General features: G+C 41.0%; 1 protein-coding gene across 8 annotated transcripts; it reads left to right on the top strand.

Annotated features, from left to right (window-relative positions):
- The first annotated feature begins 4,403 nt into the window (after positions 1-4,403).
- LOC109891276 (sodium- and chloride-dependent GABA transporter 2) lies at positions 4,404-26,158 on the top strand. Of its 8 annotated transcripts, none has more exons than XR_004210080.1 (15): positions 4,404-4,606; positions 7,790-7,998; positions 10,723-10,857; positions 18,600-18,740; positions 19,082-19,172; positions 19,310-19,442; positions 19,551-19,685; positions 20,069-20,172; positions 20,622-20,746; positions 20,945-21,057; positions 21,631-21,768; positions 21,911-22,213; positions 23,402-23,502; positions 24,199-24,343; positions 25,503-26,158. XR_004210080.1 is itself a non-coding variant. In XM_020483696.2 (15 exons), exons 2-15 carry the CDS (start codon positions 7,794-7,796, stop codon positions 25,752-25,754), a joined length of 1,947 nt encoding a protein of 648 aa, XP_020339285.1. In that variant the 5' UTR covers positions 4,409-4,606; positions 7,790-7,793; the 3' UTR covers positions 25,755-26,158. The 8 variants fall into 8 exon arrangements, 4 of the variants coding, with proteins under 4 accessions (XP_020339287.1, XP_020339285.1, XP_020339286.1 ...); XR_004210081.1 differs by having other exon boundaries at positions 24,173-24,343; XM_020483696.2 differs by having other exon boundaries at positions 4,409-4,606; positions 22,111-22,213; positions 24,173-24,343.
- Positions 26,159-26,721: the final 563 nt, after the last annotated feature.

The following is a 26,721-nucleotide window of genomic DNA, read 5'->3' as shown; positions in this document are numbered from 1 at the left end:
TCAAATCTCCTTTAAAAAAAACTACATTTGGACAATAACCTAATAAAATATAATTACGTAAGAAGATAGAAATGTCATTTGTTTGAAGTTTGGCAACTTCATATAATATTACACAGCAATACTAGCAGAACGTTGCGGTAATGTTTTCATCACCACTTCCATTTTCATTTAAGTATTTTCTTAGAACAATTATAGGAACATCATGTCATAACATTACAGAATAACTTTAAGTCTTGCAGGAATGTTTGTTGTTATAGGTGCCCATATTCCATGAATGTTTACTCAGAATAACTTGAATTTCTCACACAGGTCATTGCTGCAGTATGTTCTGAGAATGTCACTGGAACATCATGACAATAATGTCAGACTTTGTTTGTTGTCATGGGTGTTTGAGATAATGTCTCTATCTCCACCCGGCACAGCCTGAAGAGGACTGGCCACCCCTCCTAGCCTTATTTGAACAATCATGTCATAACATTACACTATAACTTCATGAGAGTCTTGTTCCCTGCATGTTCTTTTGGGTGTTTAGGATGATGTCTCCAACGTTCACAGAATGCAGAATCCAGACATAATTGCTGAAGTTTGTTTTCGGAATGTTTTTGGAACACATGTTATTATGTTTCTCTATAACCTTATGCGAATATTGTAGGAATATTTCCAACCTGTTATCATGGGTGTTTTGAATTACATCTCTATCAACATTAGCAGAACTGTAATGTTTTCTCAGGACCACTTCGGTTGCTCACACATTTTTGTTGCAGAAAGTCAAATCAAATTGTATTGGTCGCACACACATATTTAGCAGATGTTATTGAGGGTGTAGCAAAATGCTTGTGTTCCTAGCTCCAATACAGTGCCGTAATATCTAAAAATTCACAACAAATACAGTATATGTAAGTCTGAAACGCAACTAACTCTGTGACTCACAAACATCATGCCCCCTTCCTTAAGTTAGGATAAAAAAAACACCAGAATGGCCTTCCAAGTTGGAGTTCCAACTCGGAAACTTGAATAATCAGAATGACAATATCCGAGTTTACGGGTTGTGACGTTTCATCACTGACCTCTCAACTCTCACACCAAAATATGGTAAAACAAAGCCATTAATGGCGCAGTTTACGCTTTTGTGAGAAGACACATTTTTCGGGATGTCTCATGGTCTGACAAACATCGCTGTAGTTCGGCCATCTTCCAATCCAGAAGCGAAAGGCTAATGTAGACTTATGCACAAAAAAAACATATCTCTAGCTTAAACTGACAGATTTTGATGGGGATTTCTTTATGTTGTTACTTAGATTGATGCTTGGGTCCATTAATAGCCTTAAGAATTAATACATAATGTGGATAATGGAGCAGTTTGACCCATACAGTCTTAGAAAAAAGGGTTCCAAAAGGGTTATTCGGCTGTCCCCAAAGGTTCCAGGTAGAACCTGTTTTGGTTACAGGAATAACTCTTTTGAGATTCATGTAGAACCATTTGTGTAAAAGGTTCTACATGGAACTCAAAATACTTCTACCTGGAACCAAAAAGGATCAACCTGGAACCAAAAATGGTTCTTCAAAGGGTTCTCCAATAGAGACAGCCAAATAACCCTTTTAGGGTCTAGATAGACTATACACTCTTAGGAAAAAAGTGCAATCTCCAAATCTGTGGGTCAAAACCACAAGAAATATTAAATAAACTCAATATTATCAAAATCAAAACAGCTGATTGAAAAAAATATACACAGTACAAGTCAAAAGTGTGGACACACCTACTCATTCAAGGGTTTTTCTTTATTGTACTATTTTCTACATTGTAGAATAATAGTGAAGACATCAACACTATGAAATAACACATGGAATCAAGTAGTAACCAAAAAAGTTAGGTAGTCACCCGGAATGCAATTCAATTAACAGGTGTGCCTTGTCAAAAGTTAATTTGTGGAATTTCTTTCCTTCTTAATGCATTTGAGCCAATCAGTTGTGTTGTGACAAGGTAGGGCTGGTATACAGAAGATAGTATATACTTGGTCTTTTACCAAATAGGGCTATGGCAAGAAAAGCTCAAAAAAGCAAAGAGAAACGACAGTCCATCATTACTTTAAGACATGAAGGTCAGTCAATCTGGAACATTTCAAGAACTTTGAAAGTTTCTTCAAGTGTAGTCGCAAAAACCATCAAGCGCTATGATGAAATTGGCTCTCATGAGGACCGCTACAGGAAAGGAAAACCAAGAGTTACCTCTGCTGCAGAGGATAAGTTCATTAGAGTTAACTGCACTTCAGATTGCAGTCCAAATAGTTTCTTCACAGAGTTCAAATAACAGACACATCTCAACATCAACTGTTCAGGAGAGACTGCGTGAATCAGTCGAATGGTCGAATTTCTGAAAAGAAACCATTACTAAAGGACACCAATAATAAGAAGAAACTTGCTTAGGCCAATGGATAATGGTGTTGATGTGAGCCATGGCCAGCCTTTCAAAGTACTTCATGGCTACAGAGGTGCTACGGGTTGGTATTCATTTAGGCAGGTTACCTTAGTGTTATTGAGCACAGGGACTACTGTGGTCTGCTTGAAACATGTTGGTATTACAGATTCGGTCACAGACAGGTTGAAAATGTCGGTGAAGACACGTTAGCACATGCTCAGAGTACACGTCCTGGTGATCCGTCTGGCCCTACCCCCTTGTGAATGTTGACCTGTTTAAAGGTCTTACTCACATCAGCTCTGGAGAGCGTGATCACACAGCCGTCCGGAACAACTGATGCTCTCATGCATGTCTCAGTGTTACTTGCCTCGAAGCGAGCATAGAAGTAATTTAAGCTTGTCTGGTAGGCTCGTGTCACTGGGCAGCTCTTGTCTGTGCTTCCCTTTGTAGTCTCTAATAGTTCGCAATGACGAGCGTCGGAGCCGGTGTAGTACGATTCAAACTTAGTCCTGTATTGACTCCTTGCCTGTTTGATGGTTCATCGGAGCATCCGAGTTAGAATCCTGCTCCTTGAAAGCGGCAGCTCTGCCCTTTAGCTCAGTGCGGATGTTGCCTGTAATCCATGGCTTCTGGTTGGGGTATGTACGTACAGTCACTGTGGGGACGACGTCATCGATGCACTTATTGATGAAGCCAGTGACTGATGTGGTATACTCCTCAATGCCATCGGAAGAATCCCAGAACATATTCCAGTCTGTGCTGGCAAAAAAGTCCTTTAGCTTAGCATCTGCTTCATCTGATCACTTTTTTATTGACAGAGTCATTGGTGCTTCCTGCTTTAATGTTTGCTTGTAAGCAGGAATCAGGAGGATAGAATTATGGTCAGATTAGCCAAATAGAGGGCGAGGGAGAGCTTTGTATGCATTTCTGTGTGTGGAGTAAAAGTGATTTTTGCCCTCTGATTGCAAATTTAACATGCTGGTGGAAATTTGGTAAAACGGATTTAAGTTTCCCTGCATTAAACCTCGAGACTTCCTTAGGTATAGTGCACCAGCTGTTGTTTACAAATATACATAGACCATCCCCCCTTGTCTTGCCAGAGGCTGCTGTTCTATCCTACCGATACAGTGTAAAACCCGCCAGCCGCATGTTGTTCATGTGGTCGTTCAGCCACGACTTGGTGAAACATAAGATATTACAGTTTTTAATGTCCTGTTGGTAGTTTAATCTTGCTCGTAGGTCATCGATTTTATTTTCCAATAATTGCAAGTTTGCCAATAGAACAGATGGCAATGGGGGTTTACTCGCTCACCAACGCATCTTCTCTTCACGCAAATGACAGGGATTTGGCCCTGTTCCCAGGAAAGCAGGATATCCTTCATGTCGGACTTATTAAAGGAAAAAGCTTCTACCAGTTCATGGTGAGTAATCGCTGTTCTGATGTCCAGAAGTTATTTTCGGTCATAAGAGAGGGTAGCATGTACAACAGTATGTACAAAATAAGTTAAACAAGTTACAAACAACGCAATTTTTTAAAACAAAATAACACATTTGGTTAGGAGCACGTAAAATGTCAGCCATCCTGTCCGATATTTTTTTTTAAACCTTTATTTAACTAGGCAAGTCAGTTATTTTAAGATCAAATTCTTATTTACAATGACTGCCTTGTTCAGAGGCAGAATGACAGATTTTTACCTTGTCAGCTCAGGGATTCGATCCAGCAACCTTTTAGTTACTGGCCCAACACTCTAACCACTAGGTTGCCTGCCGCCCCAAAACTACATTCTACGTTTAAGTGTTCAAGTTCTGTAACTCATCTTTCCTCTATCCATTGTGAAGTTATATGAGAGAGCGTTCATTTTATAGAATTCCACAAAAGCCCCTTCAGGCAATCAAAAGAAGCCTGCCTGCTGCTGCCGCTTCCACGGAGCAAATCACCTCCTCTTCCCTTCACCAAAGGAACCAGTGTTGACTTGACTCAGTAGCTCCGCCTTTCTACACACACGCGCACACTCGAACCTCTCTACATAGGCTCACTCATGGCTAGTTCTGGGAAGGGCATTTGGCAGGGAGAGATGTTGGGTCTAGATTTGCTTCCAGTGAAAGTGACCAGAACCAGTCTTCCTCCCATAGATTAATGGAGAAGTAGACTACTACAACAGACCTCAGAACTACAACTTCCTCCTTAAGGTACTCTCTCTCGTTCTCACTCTCTGCCTTTCTATTCTCCTCTCGTTCTATCAGGAAATATTTTATTTAGACTGTTTATCACTTTTTGTATTTGAAATTTGGTGGGCTGTGATAACACAAAGACATCTCCCTAGCTGTTGATAGAAACTGACTTGGGGCTTCGGTCAGTGGTAGCTTTCTCGTTCTCTATCTGCAGTCAGCAGCACTTGCTGAATGTAGGCTAAAGGTTAACGTTACAGACTGGAGGCTCAGCAGTGCCACTGAGAGCAGCAGTGACTTTCCGTTTTGTTTAACGCTACAGACATGTCTAATGCATGAATAAGTACTCTTATCGCATGTTTTTGATTTGAACGCACGATTTCTGGTTGTTGGTGTAGATTTTATTTTCATAATTCATGCTCCAAATATTTGTTTCTAAACACTACAGTATGTTTATGTAACGAGTGCGCTGACAGTCAGGAAGCAAGTTCAGGGAGTGAGTGATTTAATCGATAAACGAAACATAATACAAAACAAGAAACATAAACAATGACTCCTGGGGAAGGAACCAAAGGGAGGGACATCTATAGGGCAGGTAATCAAGGAGGTGATGGAGTCCAGGTGTGTCTGATGACGTGCAGGTGTGCGCCATAACGAGCATCCTGGTGACCTAGAGGCCAGGGGGAGCACACCTGACAGTTGAAAAATTGTATATAGAGACAAATGCATGAAGGATGAACCTAGAAAATCAGATCTGAAAAATATATTTATGTTGCAATTAACTTTAATATTTAGCAGTAGTAACTCTCCAACTTTACAATCACTGTGCCCATAAATCTTTACATGTCGATCTTCTCTATCCACTCTGTCATTCATCTAAAACGGGCGGTACTGTATATTGAACCAAGCAGTATTATATTATCAAAGATACTAAGAGTAGCTACTGACTGTATATCACAAACTATGCCCTGGCTAGTGGTCTTCTGGGTGTCTTGTATATTACACCTATTTTAGGCTACAGTAGATCAGGAAGGCACAGCAGTGTCCTCCCCCAATGCAGGCCCAGGAGTGCCTTAAATAGTAAAGGCAAAAGTGACCTTTTAGAACACACTGTCTTAACAACAGACCTTACGGTTGTGCTTCTTATAACTGTATAAGTACAGGGTGTTCATTTTTAGTAATTAGCATAATGGTAGCAGCAGCACATATTTCCCATTATATGTCCCACTCCCACAGGGATACTAGGCAAGAGCACAAAGGAAACATTGATGACAGTATTACCCTACTGCCACCAAGTAGTGCTGATCCCATCTTACTCTAATGCAACAAGACTAGTGCCTCAGTGTGGAATTTGAACAGTCATACATGTTGCCAAGCATTGAGATGTTGCCCTGGTCCCTTACAATACCAGATGATTTGTGTGGCCACTGCCAAATAGTCAGCTGGTATTGGCTACTCACAGATACTCAGGCTAATCCTAGAATAGACCCCAGTATGGATCAGTGTGTGGGAACTGACTTTTCTCAGGATCAGTAAAGAATGAAAACAATGTGTCCTAATACAGCCCTCATAAACATAATACACAATACATACAATACACTAGTTGATTCCATTGTTATAAGTCAACATTGCTATATTATACCTTCAGAGCAGTTAATGTAAGCAGTGTCCCCCTAATTTACTTTGAGAGGAGGGGGTTTTATGCACATCCAAAGTAATAACAGGAGCTGGATAAAAGGACGATCTAATGCATTGAAAGACGGGACTCATGTTTTGCTGCACTGGACCTTCCCTTTTTTCCCCTATTTTCTTTTTCTTTACAGGTCATACTGATCTAGGATCTTAATTTGAGCCAGTTTGCTACAGCAGGAAATAATCCTGTAGCAACAGAACATTTGAATTATTATGTGGATTACAATTCATGGACATTTTTGTAGGGTTTGATACATTTTTCAGAGGAGAAAATAAAGTCTGAAACTTCAGACCTTTTTAAACCACAAATACACAACACGTTTTATATTTCCTCCATTGCAGGAACATTCTCCTGGAACAGGGTGATAAAATCAACAGTGAAGAGGCGACTCCGGGATGCTGGCCTTTTAGGCAGTTGCAAAGAAAAAGCCTTATCTCAAACTGGCCAATAAAATGAAAAGATTGAGATGGGCAAAAGAACAGACACTGGACAGAGGAACTCTGCCTAGAAGGCCAGCATCCCGGAATCGCCTCTTCACTGTTGACGTTGAGACTGGTGTTTTGCGTGTACTATTTAATGAAGGTGCTTCTACACCTGCATTGCTTGCTGTTTGGGGTTTTAGGCTGGGTTTCTGTACACCACTTTGAGATATCAGCCGATGTACGAAGGGCTATATAAATACATTTGATTTGATTTGAAGTTGCCAGTTGATGACGTGAGAGGCATCTGTTTCTCAAACTAGACAATCTAATGTACTTGTCCTCTTGCTCACTTGTACACCGGGGCCTCCCACACCTCTTTCTATTCTGGTTAGAGACAGTTTGAGCTGTTCTGTGAAGGGAGTAGTACACATCGTTGTACCAGATTTTCAGTTTCTTGGCAATTTCTCACATGGAATAGCCTTCAATTCTTAGAACAAGAATAGACTGATGAGTTTCAGAAGAAAGTTATTTGTTTCTGGCCATTTTCATCCTGTAATCGAACCCAGAAATGCTGATGCTCCAGATACTCAACTAGTCTAAAGAAGGCCAGTTTTATTGCTTCTTTAATGAGCACAACAGTTTTCTGCTGTGCTAACATAATTGCAAAAGGGTTTGATCAATTAGCCTTTTAAAGTGATAAACTTGGATTAGCTAACACAACGTGTCATTGGAACACAAGAGTGATGGTTGCTGATAATGGGCCTCTGTACGCCAATGTAGATATTCCATAAAAAAATCTGCCATTTCCAGCTACAATATTCCTTTACAACATTAACAATGTCTACACTGTACTTCTGATCAATGTTATTTTAATGGACAAAAAAATGTGCTTTTCTTTCAAAAACAAGGACATTTCTAAGTGACATTTTTGAACGGTAGTGTGTGTAGCAGGTCATATGTAGCTGTTTGCTGTGCATCACTTTTCACTATATAAAACCAGCTGCTTTGTGATTGTACTGTCTTCATAGCACACTGACTATGTTAGATACATGGTTGTTCAATGAATAAAGCCCACTTTGTCTTCCTCAGTGTTATGGCGAAGCATAATGATCCCGATATAAGGTTCAATAAGATGGCCCACCAGGAGATAGGTCTGGTCCAGCCTGTCCCTGTGGCCAACACCCAGACCAGGGGACAGTGGTCCAGCAAGCTGGAGTTCCTCCTGGCTGTGGCCGGACAGATCATCGGCCTGGGGAATGTATGGCGGTTCCCATACCTGTGCTACAAAAATGGGGGAGGTGAGCATCAAATGGTCATACATTTAAAACACACATTAAATGTGTGGAGAGGTGAATCTTTGACTTTCCGATCATCAATACAAAAAAGCTAGGCACTTTGTTTACTTCGTTGCGGTGGAGACAGTACAATCATTTTTTTATGCTAATGTTTATTTTGAGAATTCCTAAAATTGCTAAACAGAATAGCTGGTCTTGCTGATTTGCATATTGTTGAGTTTCAACCTAAGCTGGTCATAATGTTGGAAAACATGTCTCGTTCTTAGCCGGCTCTCTAGCAATTAAACCTGGGGATGAGATTAGAAAACATGTTGTTAAAGGTCCAATGCAGACATTTTTATCTCAATGTCAAATCATTTCTGGGCAACAATTAACCCTCCCGTTGTGTTCGTTTCATGTTAATTCATTCTGTGTTCTCGGTCCAAAATGACCACCCCATTATAGCTGATTTATAAATCCATAATAATGCATATATTATCACCTAATGTTGTGTTAGATCTTTTTATCAACTAAAGTTCTTGTGAACATTACAAATTGTGATCTTCTATTTCCAATCAAATCAAATGTATTTATATAGCCCTTCGTACATCAGCTGATATCTCAAAGTGCTGTACAGAAACCCAGCCTAAAACCCCAAACAGCAAGCAATGCAGGTGTAGAAGCACGGTGGCTAGGAAAAACTCCCTAGAAAGGCCAAAACCTAGGAAGAAACCTAGAGAGGAACCAGGCTATGTGGGGTGGCCAGTCCTCTTCTGGCTGTGCCGGGTGGAGATTATAACAGAACATGGCCAAGATGTTCAAATGTTCATAAATGACCAGCATGGTCGTATTATTATTATTATTATAAGGCAGAACAGTTGAAACTGGAGCTGCAGCACGGCCAGGTGGACTGGGGACAGCAAGGAGTCATCATGTCAGGTAATCCTGGGGCATGGTCCTAGGGCTCAGGTCCTCCGAGAGAGAGAAAGAAAGAGAGAAGGAGAGAATTAGAGAACGCACACTTAGATTCACACAGGACACCGAATAGGACAGGAGAAGTACTCCAGATATAACAAACTGACCCTAGCCCCCTGACACATAAACTACTGCAGCATAAATACTGGAGGCTGAGACAGGAGGGGTCAGGAGACACTGTGAACCCATCCGAGGACACCCCCGGACAGGGCCAAACAGGAAGGATATAACCCCACCCACTTTGCCAAAGCACAGCCCCCACACCACTAGAGGGATATCTTCAACCACCAACTTACCATCCTGAGACAATATTTGCTATTTCTGGCCTATAGGCCTCATTGACCTGAGCTCATACAACTTGTTTTTGAGTTTAAAAAAAGCATAATGTATGGATTATTTTGACTATAACAAATACTCAGATGAAACATATTGTGCTATTTGTCACAGACTACTTTGTGTCAAAGTCTAACACGGACTCTCTCTCCTCCTCACCAGTGTCATTATCAAAGATATGATCAAGAGCGTCACATACAGTATATTGTTTGGTCATTGTGCTGCCACAGAATGAACTGTTAGCAAGGCCTCAAAAAAGCTTTATATAGCAGAGCTGCAATGTTGCGATTGTTAGTGAGAATGCCAACAGGTTTGGTTCCCATGGGGGGGAAGACTGTATTGGGGAAAGGTTCCCGTGGGGGTTGCCATGGAAGCCAAGAAGGGGAGTGAGATGTGTGTGTGCTCAAACACACATGCATGTGGGGGTCTGGGAGATTAAGTGTGTCCATCTGATGAATGGGCATGTGCCTGAACTCAATTTTAAACACTAATTGTAGTCTCACCCATTAATTTCTAATGACCAGTCATTTTTGACCGGCAACACCACAGGTGTACATAACTTAAATAAAACACCCAAAATGTAATGAAAATCATCTAAATGTATTTTGTGTGTTGAGATGCACTGTGTGGACAAAGTCATGGAACCTTATGACAATGAAATGAAATTAACTACATTTTTCAGAGAGAGAACTTGTAAATCAGTCCAAATTGATCAGAACACATCAGGAGGGTTAAGTACCTTACAATGATTATATTTTTCTTTTTACCATTTTATTTGAAACAATCTTATCAAAGTGCAATTTCTCAAGCAAGAATTTTGCTGGGACTATCTGGGAGTGGTTTGAGTAGGGAGGGGAAAACTGAACACTATCTGCTATTGGCAGAGAGATTTGGACCTCTTTCTTATTGGTCTATGTTTTCCAACTTAGGTTGCACTATGCAGAAATTGCTCTGCCATTTCCTGGTTGCTAAAACAACCAAATACAGTTTAGAGAATCATTGTTCTATCTAAACCACTGTGAAATATATTTTCCATCATATTTTATTTTCAGCTGTTTGAAGCTGGTGTGCAAAACATGGAAATAGCACACAAAGAACAGATCTACCGCTTATTTAAACATGCTTTCAACAAGTATGACAGATCTATAATAAACATTTGAATTTTCTCAGTTTGCCCAAAAAGTTACATATTGCAGCTAATTTAACGCCTGGTGATGTCACTAGGCAGGCCAAAACTCCATCCCACCAAAACATGCTGAAATGTTAGGCGTTCTTTTGAAGCAGCTCTTACACTAAAAGGGCATTATCATAATTTTCACAATATTATTCCAACCTCATAGGTTCATCACGTTTTTGACTGCACTGGGCTTTTAAGTTATGGTCTTAATCCTCTTGGTAAATTACATGTTTACTTGTGGTTTAACTTGTGTTGTTCTTAAGGGGTGTTCTTCATCCCTTATGTGCTTTTCCTGTTCACCTGTGGCATTCCCCTCTTTCTTCTGGAGACCTCCCTGGGCCAGTACACCACGCAGGGCAGCATCACCTGCTGGAGGAAGATCTGCCCCCTGTTTGAAGGTAAACTTCAGGACCCATATTTATAAAGCATCACGGAGTAGGACTGCTGATCTAGAATCAGGCCCTCTGGCCATATAATCTTAGTCGTTATGATCTAAAAGGCATTCCTCCTACTCTGATATGGTTCATAAAACGGACACAGGGTATTGAGGTGCATACGGCAGGCACGTGCACAGATAGAGCCCTATGGGTGCTTGAGCACATGCCCTTTTTCCCTCCTGTTAAGAAAGTGCCCTTTCGATTGGTGGCGTTTAAAAAAAATTATGCATATTTCATTTTCTTTAACTTTTCTCTCTTGTAACATTAAATGCAATGAATTGCCTATCAAATTAGTTCCTTTCTCATAAACTCGTGAATCTTGAAAGAAGTCCCCTCCCCGCCCTTCTGTTGCTGCACTCGTCCTCATCGCATGCATGTGCTACCCACCGGCGCCGAGCAGTGAGTTTGAAATTAATACCACCAAGTTACTTTGGAGTTGCTACAGTATGATCTTAATTTGATCACCCTGTTGCAGGATAACATTTCTGCAATGTAGGAAATGTAAAACGTGCAGTGTATTTCAGGTTTTAAAACTGCTTCTGAAGTTTGTAATTTTCACTTTGAAATTTCAGACTTGATTTTCCCTAACTAAAAATAAATCAGCCCCTACAAAAATGTCCATTAATTTTAATCCACATAATAATTAACCTTTCCTGTTGCTGCAGAATTATTTTCCTGCCTACGCAAACTGGCTCAAATTAAAATCCTACATCTGTAGCAAGTGAAGACTAACTTACAGCCTAGCTAACTAGCTGATGCATCTAGCCTACATTACCAATGATAAAATGATATAGCCCACCCAAGTAGTGGTTCTAGCAAAGATACTTAACTAACTCTGTGGATTGGAATTAATGGACATTCTTGTTGAGGTTGATACATTTTCGTAAGGGAAGTCTGACATTTCAAAGTCGGAAGTAAAAACTTAAGAAGCCTTTTTAAACCTCATATACACTGCAAGTTTTAGTTCTGCAACAAGGTGATCAAATTAAGATCCTACATCTGTACAGGGCCAGACAATGATCCATAGGTACGTACATGCTTTTCCTTCTGTAAATTATATTGCACTATTCTATTTGTAAAAGCTTGACCGTGATTTTAATCACTATGCTTTACCAGTTTGAAACAATATAAGGCTACATTTTAGATTACTTGTAATGGCACTCTGGGGATGATGATTTTTTTTTTACATCTAACTTATAATATACATTTGTTAACTTAAGGTATAGGGGGCAGCATTTTCACTTTTGGATAAATAGCGTGCCCTATTTCAACTTCCTGCTACTCATGCCAAGAATATAAGATATGCATATTATTAGTAGCTTTGGATAGCAAACACTCTGAAGTTTCTAAAACTGTTTAAATCATGTCTGTGAGTATAACAGAACTTATGAGGACTAACCGTTCAGAATATAATTTATTTTAGGTCTCTGTCTGTTCACTGAGGTCTCATTGGGAAACGATATTTCTTAGGAACTTGTTTTCAGTTCTTACCGCTTCCACTGGATGTCACCCGTCTTTGGAATTTCTTTGGAATTTGGTTGAGGTTATTCATTTGTGCAATGAAGAAGTACGGCCATCTAGGAACTGCGTAACACTGTTGAGAGTTGCGCAAGACTTGAAAAGTAGCTTGGTTTGTTGTCTTCCTTTTATTGAACACAGACCCGTCTTCCATTTGATTGATTATCAACGTTTAAAAATACCTAAAGTTTGTCGTGGAAGATTCAGAATTTGTTGGTAACATTTGTAAGATGTTTATTATTCATCTAATGTGTGTAAGTTCATTCTTATCAGAATGGTATTTTTGTATAATACTGTGGCGAGGTTGAAGTTATCTGTTCTATGTCAAGACTAAGTTGCATGGGCCGCTGAGAGGGGAGAGGTCAAAGTGTCATCATGTGTAAACATATCTTTTACTCCCTACCTTTTTCTTGTGGGGAAAGGAAGGGTGGGAGTGTCTGGAATCATTCTATGCTCCCTCTAATGTTGTTTCCATCTTAACCTATAGCCTCATTCTGCTCTCCGTGAGTTTGTCCAGGAGTTTGTATTTAGAGTGGGTTGTATCTAAATGACAATTTGATATATGCCTGTTGATATGGAGGATTGGTTTATGGTTCTGGGGTTTGGGAAAGGAGACAAAGCTGAACGATGAATTATGTCTATGCTGTCTGACTATGTGTGTTCTTTGCTATTAAAAGAACTCAGCTGCAATGTGTGGGGGGCTCTCAGAGAATTCATTGAGAGACACTGAATTTATCTGAGAGTCACAGGATTGTGATAGAGCTGATATAATTAAAGATGGACTTTGATAACTAACTCTGACTTGTGTGTGGTTTGCGCTCATGATTTGGTAAATAGAGGAAATTTCCACGACAAGTTGTATTAAAAAAGTAGTTTGAAATGTTTTGGCAAAGTTTACAGGCAACTTTTTTTTCTGGATCAAACGCGCCAAATAAATGGACATTTTGGCTATACAGTGGGGCAAAAAAGTATTTAGTCAGCCACCAATTGTGCAAGTTCTCCCACTTAAAGATGAGAGAGGCCTGTAATTTTCATCATAGGTACACTTTAACTATGACAGACAAAATGAGGAAAAGAAATCCAGAAAATCACATTGTAGGATTTTTAATTAATACAATTATCATAAATATTACAGATTTTAAACATTTAGGTACATAAGTGTCTCATATCGGCTGAAAGCTTAGATTCTTGTTCATCTAACTTCACTGTTTGATTTACAGTAGCTATTACAGCGTAAACATACCATGTGATTGTTTGAGGGCGGTGCCCCACATCAAAATATTTTTTCACCGGCGCAGGTTTCATACATTCACATATAGCAATTAAATATTCACTTACTTTTTGAAAGTCTCTCTGATTCGTCATCCAAAGGGTCCCAGCTATAACATGTAGTGTTGTTTTGTTAGATAAAATCCCTCTTTATATCCCAAAAAGTCTATTTAGTTGGCGCCATCCATTTGAGTAATCCACTCGTTCAACTTGCAGAGAAAGGAATCTGAAAATCTCCCCCTAAACTTTGTTTCAAGTCAAAATACGTTTTTATTTACTCCTCGGATACCCTAAAATGTAATCAAACTATAATATTTATTTCAGGATGTGTGTAATTTCTTCAAGGAGCGCACAAACACGAATTTCCAAGACTGTGTCCTTTTAATAAAACTGATATTTCTTATTTGTTTTTGAAGTTACAAGCCTGAAACCTTGAACAGACTGCTGACACCCTGTGGATGCCATAGGAATTGCATCCAGTGAGCTAATTTACAATATGACCTTTCTCTTGCATTTCTAAGAGGGTGGTCTCAAAATAAAATTCTGGTTGGTTTTTCTTTGGATTTTCTCCTACCATATACATTTCTACATTATTGTAACATTTCTACAAACGTCAAAGTGTTCTCTTTCCAATGGTACCAATTATATGCATATCCTGGCTTCAGGGCCTGAGGTACAGGCAGTTTACTTTGGGCATGTCGTCAGACAGGAAATGGAGGAAAAAAGGGGTCTATCCCTAAGAAGAAAAGGGATCAAAGTAACAAAACACTTGATTCCCATTTTTGGATGAATCTTCGGTTAAATATCAACAATATTACACAGGCTCACACTAATACATGAACTATTAGATGAAGGAGTAAGTGATAGCCTTTCCTGTGACAAGACCGGTACATTCAGGATACTAGTCCTGTTTTCAAACTAAAGGTCTTCACAGATCCAACTGTACCTGAATTTCCAGGACCTGAGCTGGACCAGATCCAGGATTCTAAATAATGTCACAGGTCTGGGCAAGTATGGGTAACTGGATATGTGGAGTGTGTCTGAAAGTGGCCATGTGAACCAAAGTGGGAGGATCAACAGCGATAGGCGTTACACCAGTGCTCTGTAAGCGCTGTAATTGGTTAAATGGTTTTGATTGAGCGTGTTTATAGTTTCTTAACATATTTTTACTTGTCAGTTCCCAACCATGTGAAACAAGTCCAGGAGAGCAAAAAGGCACTCTATTCTTGACAGAGAGCCGTACTGTGTCATTTGAGTGTTAACAAAAAAAACACCCAGAGGCTGCTCCAATACGCCGCTGGCGCAGAAGAGGTATTCGGAGTTGAATTCTAGTACGACTCAGGAGACCGGCACACCATCCACCACTTCGAGTATATTACTCACTAATGTTCAGTCTCTGGACAATAAAGTAGATGAGCTCAGGGCTAGGATCTCCTTACAGGGACTGTAAGATACTCTGAATCATGGCTCTCTCCGGATATACTGTCCCCGTCCATACAGCCAGATGGGTTCTCAGTACATTGTGCAGACAGGAATAAAGAACTCTCCCGGAAGAAGAAAGGCAGGGGTGCATGTTTCATGATTAACCACTGTGATTGTGATAACAGAAACTCAAGTCCTTTTGTTCACCTGACCTAGAATACCGCACAATCAAATGCCGACCTCAAGCTGATACCACGACGGCCCTCAAGGAACTACACTGGACTTTATGCAAACTGGAAACCACATTCTGAGGCTGCATTTATTGTAGCTGGGGATATTAACAAAGCAAATTTGAGGAAAACGCTACCAAAGTTCTACCAACACATTGACTGTAGTGCTTGTGCTAGGAAAACACTCAACCACTGCTATTCTCTCTTCCGGGATGCCTACAAGGACCTCCCCCACCCTCCCTTCGGCGAATCAGATCACGACTCCATTTTGCTCCTCCCTTCCCATAGGCAGAGGTCTGATCAATCATAATCCATGCTTCAAGATAGTTTTGATCCAGCGGACTGAGATATGTTCAGGGCAGCCTCGAATAATAACATTGGTGACTGAATTCATCAGGAAGAGTATAGGGGATGTTGTTCCCACTGTGACTATTAAAACCTACCCAAACCAGAAACCATGGATAGATGGCAGCATTCGCGCTAAACTGAAAGCGCAAACCATAGTATTTAACCATGGCAAGGTGACTGAGAATATGGTTGAATACAAACAGTGTAGTTTTTCCCTCCGTAAGGCAATCAAACAGGCAACACATCAGTAGAGACAAAGTGGAATCACTATTCAACAGCTCAGACACAAGATGTATGTGGCAGGGTCTACAGTCATGGCCAAAAGTTTTGAAAATGACACAAATATAAATTTTCAAAGTCTGCTGCCCCAGTGTCTTTAGATATTTTTGTCAGATGTTACTATGAAATACTGAAGCATAATTACAAGCATTTCATAAGTGTCAAAGGCTTTTATTGACAATTACATGAAGTTGTTGCAAAAAGTAAATATTTGCAGTGTTGACCCTTCTTTTTCAAGACCTCTGCAATCCGCCCTGGCATGCTGTCAATTTAACTTCTGGGCCACATCCTGACTGATGGCAGCCCATTCTTGCATAATCAATGCTTGGAGTCTGTCAGAATTTGTGGGGTTTTGTTTGTCTACCCGCCTCTTGAGGATTGACCACAAGTTCTCAGTGGGATTAAGGTCTGGGGAGTTTCCTGGCCATGGCCCCAAAATATCGATGTTTTGTTCCCCGAGCCACTTAGTTATCACTTTTGCTTTATGGCAAGGTGCTCCATGGCAAGGTGCTCCATCATGCTGGATGTTCGTCACCAAACTGTTCCTGGATGGTTGGGAGAAGTTGCTCTCGGAGGATGTACCATTCTTTATTCATGGCTGTGTTCTTAGGCATAATTGTGAGTGAGACCACTTCCTTGGCTGAGAAGCAACCTCAGACATGAATGGTCTCAGGATGCTTTACTGATGGCATGACACAGGACTGATGGTAGCGCTCTCCTTGTCTTCTCCGGCCAAGCTTTTTTCCGGATGCCCCAAACAATCGGAAAGAGGATTCATCAGAGAAAATTACTTTACCCCAGTCCTTAGCAATCCAATCCCTGTACCTTTTGCAAAATATCAATCTGTCCCGGATGTTTTTCCTGGAGAGAAGTGGCTTCTTTGCTGCCCTTCTTGACACCAGGCCATCCTCCAAAAGTCTTCGCCTCACTGTGTGTGCAGATGCACTCACACCTGCCTGCTGCCATTCCTGAGCAAGCTCTGTACTGGTGGTGCCCCGATCCCGCAGCTGAATCAACTGTAGGAGACTGTCCTGGCGCTTGCTGGACTTTCTTGGGTGCCCTGAAGCCTCCTTCACAACAATTGAACCGCTCTCCTTGAAGTTCTTGATGATCCGATAATTGGTTGATTTAGGTGCAAACTTACCGGCAGCAATATCCTTACCGGCAGCAATATCCTTGCCTGTGAAGCCCTTTTTGTGCAAAGCAATGACGACTGCACGTGTTTCATTGCAGGTAACCATGGGTGACAGGAACAGAGGAACAATGATTCCGGGCACCACCCTTCTTTTGAAGCTTCCAGTCTGTTATTTGAACTCAATCTGCATGACAGAGTGATCTCCAGCCCTGTCCTCGTCAACACTCACACCTGTGTTAACGAGAGAATCACTGACATGATGTCAGCTGGTCCTTTTATGGCAGGGCTGAATGCAGTGGAAATGTTTTTTGGAATTCAGTTAATTTGCTTGGCAAAGAGGGACTTTACAATTAATTGCAATTCATCTGGTCCCTCTTCATAACATTCTGGAGTATATGCAAATTGCCATCATACAAACTGAGGCAGCAGACTTAGAAAATTTATATTTGTGTCATTCTCAACTTTTGACCACGACTGTACAGACAATCACAGATTACAATGGAAAACCAGCCACGTCGCGGACACCGACATCTTGCTCCCAGACAAAACAAACACCTTCTTCGCCCTCTGAGGATAACACAGTGCCAGCTATTAGTCTACTACAGAGCGAGTTGTCTTGGTTGGTTGCCGTCTCTCCTTCCCTGCTGCCCGTGTCAATCCGCCCCTCCCTCACCTGCCAGACCGGCACCTCTCTTGCATAATAAAGTTCCTTAAAAATAAATTTTCTGCTGCTTCCCTCACTCAGATCGGGCTGGATCTGGATCCAACCAGCTCCATTTCAGAACGGGTCCAACTTTTTGGACTTGTGAAGACCTCTAGTTCAAAGATTCACACGCCTGACTTGTAGGAATGGCACCATAACTTATTAATCAGGTCTGGGGAATTTGAAAGGAGTCTAATCTACATCAAAGAGAAACACAGTTAAACATGTTATGGTCCTAGGTCGAGAATATTAGGGCTCTCGAGTGGCGCAGCGTCTAAGGCACTGCATCTCAGTGCAAAAGGCGTCACTACAGTCCCTGGTTTGAATCCAGGCTGTATCACATACGGCTGTGACTGGGAGTCCCAAAGGGCGGCGCACAATTGGCCCAGCGTCGTCCGGGTTTGGCCGGGGTAGGCCATCATTGTAAATGAGAATTTGTTCTTAACTGTTAACTGCCTTGTTAAAAATATATATATTTTAAAAAATATGATTTGAAATGAATATACTGGACCATAACATGTTTAACTGTGTTTCTCTTTGATGTAGATTAGACTCCTTTCAAAGTCCCCAGCCCTGATTTTAAACAAGTTACGGTGCCATTCCAACAAGACAGACGTGTGAATCTTTGAACTAGAGGTCTTCAAGGGTCCGAAAGGTCTGAATACTTTCCGAATGCACTGTATGAGACCACTTGTTATTTGTCACATGTATTTCTCAGAAGAAACAATTATTTTCTGAACATTTACATCGCCATATTTCTCCTTTATTGTTTTCTTCTTCTCCTCTTCCTCCTCTTCAGGACTGGGTTATGGTGGTCAGGTGGTAGTTCTGTATTCCAGCATCTATTACATCATCATCCTGGCCTGGGCCTTCTTCTACCTCTTCTCCTCGTTCAGCTCTGAGCTCCCCTGGGCCAGTTGTAGAAACAGCTGGAACACAGGTGTGTATTTCAGTGTAGCCTGAGTGCCAGTCTGCTTGTGCTATAATGCCAACTGCTTGTCACTCATTGACAAGGACTGCAATGGAGTTGGCATTGCCAAGACCACAGACAGATCTGGGACCAGGATAACTTCAATGTGTAGACATGTTGATGGAGACGTACTGTGGCTATTAAGCTCAAATTAAAGATAGTATCTTACATTTATAGACACTACTTCAGACTGACTTACTCTGTTTTTGGCAAGTGAGTTGATAAATGTTTTATTTTTAAATGTCTCCTTATCCAGGAAAGATTCAGAGTAATGAGACATGCTTGTTAATGTGTAATTTCCTCCTAACCAGCAACCTGCGTGGAGTTTGACAGAAGAGTAGTAGGCTATCTAAACTGGACAATAACAGGAAACGCAACATCGCCAGTGAGAGAGTTCTGGGAGTGAGTATACAAAACCATTCTAATGAATCAAGTCTTTATTAACCACCAGATGGGCACAATGGCTATGTGCCTTAGGAGGTGCTGAGAGAATGATGAACAGCAAGTGGTGGGATTGGAACTGAAAATATCATTTGCAGGAGAAGAGTTTTGAATCTCACAGACAGTGTCTACAAGCTTGGAAATATTCGCTGGGACCTATCTTTGTGTCTTCTATTGTCCTGGATTATCTGTTACTTCTGTGTCTGGAAAGGAGTGAAGTCTACTGGGAAGGTAAGGTGGCATCTCTGCCATTCAGCTTGATGACACCATGAATGGTGTAAAGTTGTTAGGATGAGCCATAGACTGAGTAAACGTAATGCTGGTCTGGTCTCCCCTTAGGTGGTCTATTTCACTGCCACCTTCCCCTATGTGATGCTGTTGGTATTGCTAGTTCGTGGACTCACACTGCCAGGGGCCATAGATGGTATCAAGTTCTACCTTTACCCAGATCCAGCCCGCCTCGCTGACCCACAGGTAGGAACACACTTCATTGTATAATTTGTGTTCAGGTGTAGCAAAAACATAATTACATACTGTAGCGATTCATGGGGGATAAAAGGTAATGTCTCTGCCTGTGTTTGAACCCTGGTCAGCATGACCACTGGCCCAAGAAAGTTTACTCCCTTGGGAGAACAGTTTGCGTTCTTAAGAACGTCAGATTTGTTACAATAGCAATACCTTATGAAAAATAAGAAGACTGAATTTCAAAGGAAATACATTTCCTGTTGACTTATTATAGCTACGAGCTCAAAATAGGCACCATTTTGAAATGGCCTCTGATACCCTGGGATGAGACTAGTGGATCGGAACTGTGAAACTCTGAATACTATTGTGTCTCTCTCTGGTATGTCTCACAGGTGTGGATGGATGCTGGAACACAAATCTTCTACTCCTATGCGATCTGCATCGGCTGCCTGACCGCCCTTGGCAGCTATAACAAGTATGACAACAACTGTTACAAGTGAGTGGAAGAATGAAGTACACTGACATAAATGTATTTATTTTGATTCACCTTTATTTAACTAGGCAAGTCAGTTAAGAACAAATTAATCTTTACAATGACGGCCTACCCTGGCCAAACCCAGATGACGCCAATTGTGCACCGCCCTATGGGACTCCCAATCACGACTGGATGTGATACAGCCTGGAGTCGAACCAGGGATTGTAGAGTCTTGTAGAGAGATGCAGTGCCTTAGAACGGTGCGCCATTCGGGAGCAATAAATGAGACTAGCTAGATAATATGTGCAGGCAGAACGTTTTCCCTTGCCTGCAAAAGCATTCCCTGTGCATATAATTCTTTGGAAGTTGGGTTGCAGAAATGGGAGGCTGTCTGGAAAGTTGATCTGCATATTGTAGGTCATTTGAATTCCTTTGTGTTTTGACTAACAGGGAAGTTAATCTCTTTTTAGGGACTGTGTGTACCTGTGCCTTTTGAACAGCGGAACCAGCTTCGTGGCTGGTTTTTCTATCTTCTCTGTACTGGGCTTCATGGCTTATGAACAGAGGACAGACATCGCAACCGTGGCCGAATCAGGTAAGTGTTGTAGAAAAGCAGTGAGATTTTAATGATTGAATTAAGTTAGTAATGAATAAACAAATGCGCAAATAAACAGACCTTTTAAAGTTATGCTTTGTTACAAGACAGGTGTCTGAGCCTTTCAAGGAGCTAACTATTCCCTCTGACCTGCCCCTGAAAGTATAGTAATGAGTTTAACTGTGTTACTGCATACAGGTCCTGGCCTGGCGTTCATCGCCTACCCTCGTGCTGTGGCCATGATGCCAGTACCCCAACTCTGGGCCATTTTTTTCTTCATCATGATCATCCTACTGGGGTTAGATAGTCAGGTAGGTTAGAGTGGCCCTGAAGGTCTATTAAATTATTTGCCTAATAAAGGATAATTATATTGACCTACAATCATCACTAAACTCTATGGACATGACGCTGTGAAGATGTAGCTAGTATTTCAATTAAGATAATTTCCACTAAGAACCCCATCCTTAACAGCTTCTACCACCAAGCCATAAGAATGCTGAACAATTAATCAAATGGCCACCACTATTTACATTTACATTGTCCCCCCCCCCCCCCATTTGTTTTGTACACTGCTGCTACTCGCTGTTTATTATCTATGCATTGTCACTTCACCCATACCTACATGTACAAATGACCTCAACTAACCTGTACCCCCGCACACTGACTCAGTACCGGTATCCCCTGTATATAGCCTTGTTATTTAAATTTTATTGTGCTACTTTTTATTATTTTTTACTTTTGTTTATTTGGTAAATATTTTCTTAACTCTTCTTGAACTGCACTGCTGGTTAAGGGCTTGTAGTAAGCATGTCACATTATGGTCTCGACTTGTTGTATTCGACGCATGTGACAAATAAAGTTTGATTTGACCATCTCTGCTTCAGTTCGTAGGTTTGGAGGCTCTGATGACAGCTATCTCAGACATGTATCCTTCTTTCTTCCTGGTTGGTCATCGGCGTAAAATACTCCTCCTCATCATTAGTGTGGGTAGCTTCTTCATCGGCCTGGTCATGGTCACAGAGGTGAGAGGTCATCTGATGTCATTATTATATAAGGAATTTAGAATTTCAAAGGCATCATTATTAGCTCAATCATGACAGTAACCAGGTATATGATTGATAATCTACCTCCCAAGTGTTATTTCAACATATCCCTGTGTTTCAGAACTTTGGGGGACATAACTCGTTCTGCAGAATTGTTGGCAGATTCTACTTATTCCATAAGGACTTGGGCCACTGGACACACTTAAGATCATTGTCTGAGTGTTTTGTACACTCTGGAGGTAGATTATCGAGTCTTATTGTTGTTCTCAATAAGAATGTACTTTATGAATTATTTCTCTCCACACCCTCCTTTGTTTGCAGGGAGGCCTGTATATCTTCCAGCTGTTTGATTACTATGCCTGCAGTGGGATGACTCTCCTTCTCTTTGCCATACTACAGTCAGTGTGTGTCAGCTGGGTTTATGGTGAGTTAGTCCTGCCTGCTTCAGTAGCTCTTAAGGCATGCTTCGGAGTGTGCTCGTATACTCCCTTAAAACGCCTTTGCTTGATGAAAAACGATAAAAAAGCAGCAATGGTTCTGTTTGTCCATCGCCGTAGCGAGTACACACTTCATCAACATAGCTTAAGAAATCTATCATTCATTTGGACGTTTTTGCAGAGGAGATCTTAGTCGCGCAATTTTACATCCAACTAAGATGTATAATGCAGTATTTGTCAAATTTGCATGAAAATGATTAGTCTCTCGTTGAATGACAACAAACACTTGAAGAATCACTACTATTGACCAATCACTGGCAACGGGGTATAGACTTTGGCTAGCCTTGATAAAAATGTGTGTGTACGAACAGCCGAAAAAAAAACTTTGCCCGAGACCACAATGAACAAAAACGTCACAAAAAGTCATCGTAATATATGCACAAACTGTTCTGAACTGTTTCGGATAGGAAGCATGCGGACACCTTTAGTGTCAGTGCCTTTATATTACTTTATAAACCATTTATAAACATTTATATATACATGAAAATGCCTTCATAAATGTTTGTAAGTTATTGTAAAGTGTTACCGCTATCCTTGTAGATCTTATGAAAACATCATATTAAAAGACACTGCATGGCCCCATTCCATCAATCACAGATAGTGGCACAGCGGCCAAAGGCACCTCATCTCAGTGCAAGAGGCATCATTACAGACCCTGGTTCGATTCCAGGCTGTATCACAACCGGCCGTGATTGGGAGTCCCATAGGGCAGCGCACAATTGGCCCAGCGTCGTCTGGGTTTGGCCAGGGAGGGCCGCCATTGTAAATAATAATTTGTTCTTAACTGACTTGCCTTGTTAAATAAAGGTTACATTTAAAATATCAAAAAAAATATCAGTCACAGATATTCCCTCAGGAGGTTTCTCTTAGCGGTGGTAATGGCGTTATCCAAGCTTTTCCTCTTGCAGACATTCGCATTTTGGACATCGATGAGAAACGACACCTGTCTAAAACAGTATCAAAGAAGTAAACCTGTCGTCCGGGTTTCCCAATCTGCAATTGCTTGAACCTGTTTGTCACTTAGTGGTTTGAGAAGGTTTACCTGGATGGTATTTGATTGACCAAACCCTTTCCTTGACTGCTATGATTGAGCCTCTGTTATGTTTACTCTACAGGTGCAGATCGTCTGTACGATAATATAGAGGACATGATCGGTTATCGACCATTACCCCTCATTAAGTACTGTTTGAAGTATATCACTCCAGTCATCTGCACTGTAAGTATTACTTCTTAACACCCTACTCTCAACAGCAAATTCATTAGTTATTTTTCAGACTATTGTTATACAGATGTAGGATCTTAATTTGAACAAGTTTGCTACAGCAGAGAAATAATCCTGCAGCAACATTATATGTGTAATTATTATGTGGATTATAATTAATGGGCATTTTTGTAGGGGTTGATACATTTTTCGTAAGAGAAAATCAAGTCGGAAATGTCAAAGTGGAAATTCAACAGCTTCAGAAGCCTTTTTGTAAACCTTAAATACACTACAAGTTTTGTATTACTTGCATTGTAGGAAAGTTCTCCTGCAACAGGTTGGTCAAATTAAGATCCAATATCTGTAGTAAACATGACGTTGATGTCACAGTAATACAAGTGATTTACAGACAAACAAAAGTGAATAAGTTGACAATACATAGAAATAGAAATCAAATGGATGTCTGTGTAACCTATGTAATGTAGAGAATCCTTCCTTTACATTCAATATAAATGTTTCACCATAAATCTGACCTAAAAGTACTGGAAAATGGTAACCTTGTTCTCTCTGTCCCCATCAAGCCTCACTGTTACTCTACTATATTATAATTAGTACAATGCTCTCTGAAAATACATTGTTCTTCAATGTTTATTATAAAACATCCCTCCATATATTTTTGTTCTAGGCTACGTTTGTCTTCTCCTTGATTAGGTTTACCCCGCTAAAGTTCAACAACACCTTTGAGTATACTTGGTGGGGTTACGCCATTGGCTGGTGGTTCACCCTCTCCTCCACACTCATAGTTCCTCTGTGGATGGTGTACATTGTGAGTGTCACTCCTGGTACACTGCGACAGGTAAATAGTTACTTTGTTAAACTTCTATAGTATTTTTTCATAACAGAAAAACATCTCAAAGCACTTCAAAAGCAACAGAAAACAAGCAATATATCATGGCTAGCTAGCTAGCTAGCTAGGTCAATTGTTATAGATCGCTAGTTATGTGTCTCTCTCTTAATACCTGGATATACTAATATATTTATATTACAGCATATTCATATTCCATTCACCCAGCTCATCACTTTGCTCGCATCCTCTCACCTTTTCCCTTGTGGACTTCATTGCACAACAAACACAACAGCTGTCTGTGACCAGGCGCAATAACCTCTCCAAGCCAAACCTTCATACCATAACTGCTACACATGTCAGCAAACTAGAGCTAAACCCACAGTTAATGTGTACAATCAGTTTAGCAGTTACACAGTTAGGCCCTGGTGGGATTTATATTTATTTAACTAGGCAAGTCAGTTAAGAACAAATTCTTATTTACAATGACAGCCTACCAGGGAACAGTGGGTTTAACAGATTTTTACCTTGTCAGCTTGGGGATTTGATCCAGCAACCTTTCAGTTACTGGTCCAACGCTCTAACCACTAGACTACCTGCTGCCCTGAATAAATTAATAAAACCAAACACTTACCCTGACTTGGAAGAGTCGCAGTGTTGGATAGCCTTAGCCAGCTAGCTAACATAAATAGCATTCCTCTCTGTTTGAGTAGGCTAAATTAGCTGCATTTGCTAAGTAAGTGAAAGAAACTCTCTCTACTACTGCTTTTCCTTAATTAAAAATACATTTAATTTTTTTTTAAATGATTGTCTTTCTCTCTCTTTGAGTCAACTACTCACCACAGTTTATGCGCTGCAGTGCTAGCTCGCTGTAGCCTACATTATGCTACATTATGCTTTCAGTACTAGATTCATTCTCTGATCCTTTGATTGGATGGACAATATATCAGTTCATACTGCAAGAGTTCGAAACATTTTATTAAATTCACTGAGGTGGATGGTCCTCCCATTCCTCCTCTAAGGAGCCTCCACTGTTACACACTGATGTTGTTTCTTTTACCAAAAAAATAAGTGAAAAAATCCATGCTCTCCAAACATCACCAGTTATTGTCTCATTCCCCCTCGTAGCCCCTTTTTAAAATGCTCCTCTGTCCTCTCTCTCCTTCCTCAGAGACTGTCTATCCTCACCACGCCCTCAGAGGATCTCCCTATTACCAAGGCCCAGAAAAAGGCCCTCCTGGCCAAGCAGTCCGAGCAGGACAGACCTCTGGGGGACATGAAGATACCAGCGTGGGGCCACAATCTCATAGACAGAGACACTCTCTCGCTCGCCCACCATCCCTACAGGCCTGGAGACAAGCAGGTCCAGCCAGTCACTCACTCTCCTAAAGGTTGTGACACTGTGACACTGTGTTTGGTCTGAGTGGGTTAGGAAAGTATATATCATCCACCACAAGCCTTTTTCTTGGGAGAGCGTTGTGGGCAAGTTCTTTCAAAACACACACTACTTCCTGTGTGTAGCATTATTAAGGAGACGTAGCAGCACTGGTTCTGGGAAAGTCTTGGATGTGGAAATAGTTTGGACCAGAACACACTGAAGTGAGATAGTGAGTAAGGTCCAGCACAAAAGATGGACCTTTGAAGTTGTGCTTTAACCAGGACTTGGGTCATGTAGGACACAGTATTTCATCGAAATTCATGACTTTCTGTCACCGAACATAGTGGAAACAAAGGCATATGACGATCATGCTCTTGGTCACAGTTGGTTAAATGATTCTGTATATACATGGAATCAAACCCTTTTTAATAAAGAAACGTAATATTTGATTTGTGTAGGTTTAAAAATCAGACATCGTTTTTTTTTTTACTAGTACTTTGTTAATTATGACATTTGTGATAATATCCATAGTTGATGAGAATGGATTGTGCAGGTGTGTATAAACACTCAGTGGCCAGTTTATTGGGTGCACCCATCTAGTACCAGGTTGGACCCCACTTTGCCTCCAGAACAGCCTGAATTCTTTGGGACATGGAACCGTTTCTCAATTTCTCAAGGGACCTAAACGTTCACCTGGTAAACATTCCCCACATGATTACACCACCGCCACCAGCCAGTACTGTTGACACCAGGTAGGATGGGGCCATGGATGCTGCTTATTCCACATTCTGACTCTGTCATCAGCATGACGCAACAGGAACCAGGATTCGACGGACCAGACCATGTTTTCCCACTCCTCTCCTCAATTGTCCAGTATTGGTGTTTGAGTGCCCACTAGGCCTAAGCGACTTTTGAGTGTGGTATGATCGTCGGGGCCAGCCGCATTGGTTCCAGTACCTCAGAAAGGTCTGCCCTCTTGGGTTTTTCAAGCACGACTGTGTATAGTTTTTAC

The sequence above is a fragment of the Oncorhynchus kisutch genome, linkage group LG5 (assembly GCF_002021735.2).
Source record: "Oncorhynchus kisutch isolate 150728-3 linkage group LG5, Okis_V2, whole genome shotgun sequence".
Taxonomy (NCBI): Eukaryota; Metazoa; Chordata; class Actinopteri; order Salmoniformes; family Salmonidae; genus Oncorhynchus; species Oncorhynchus kisutch.
Note: the sequence above shows the minus strand (reverse complement) of the source record. Positions and strands in the feature narration are given on the sequence as shown.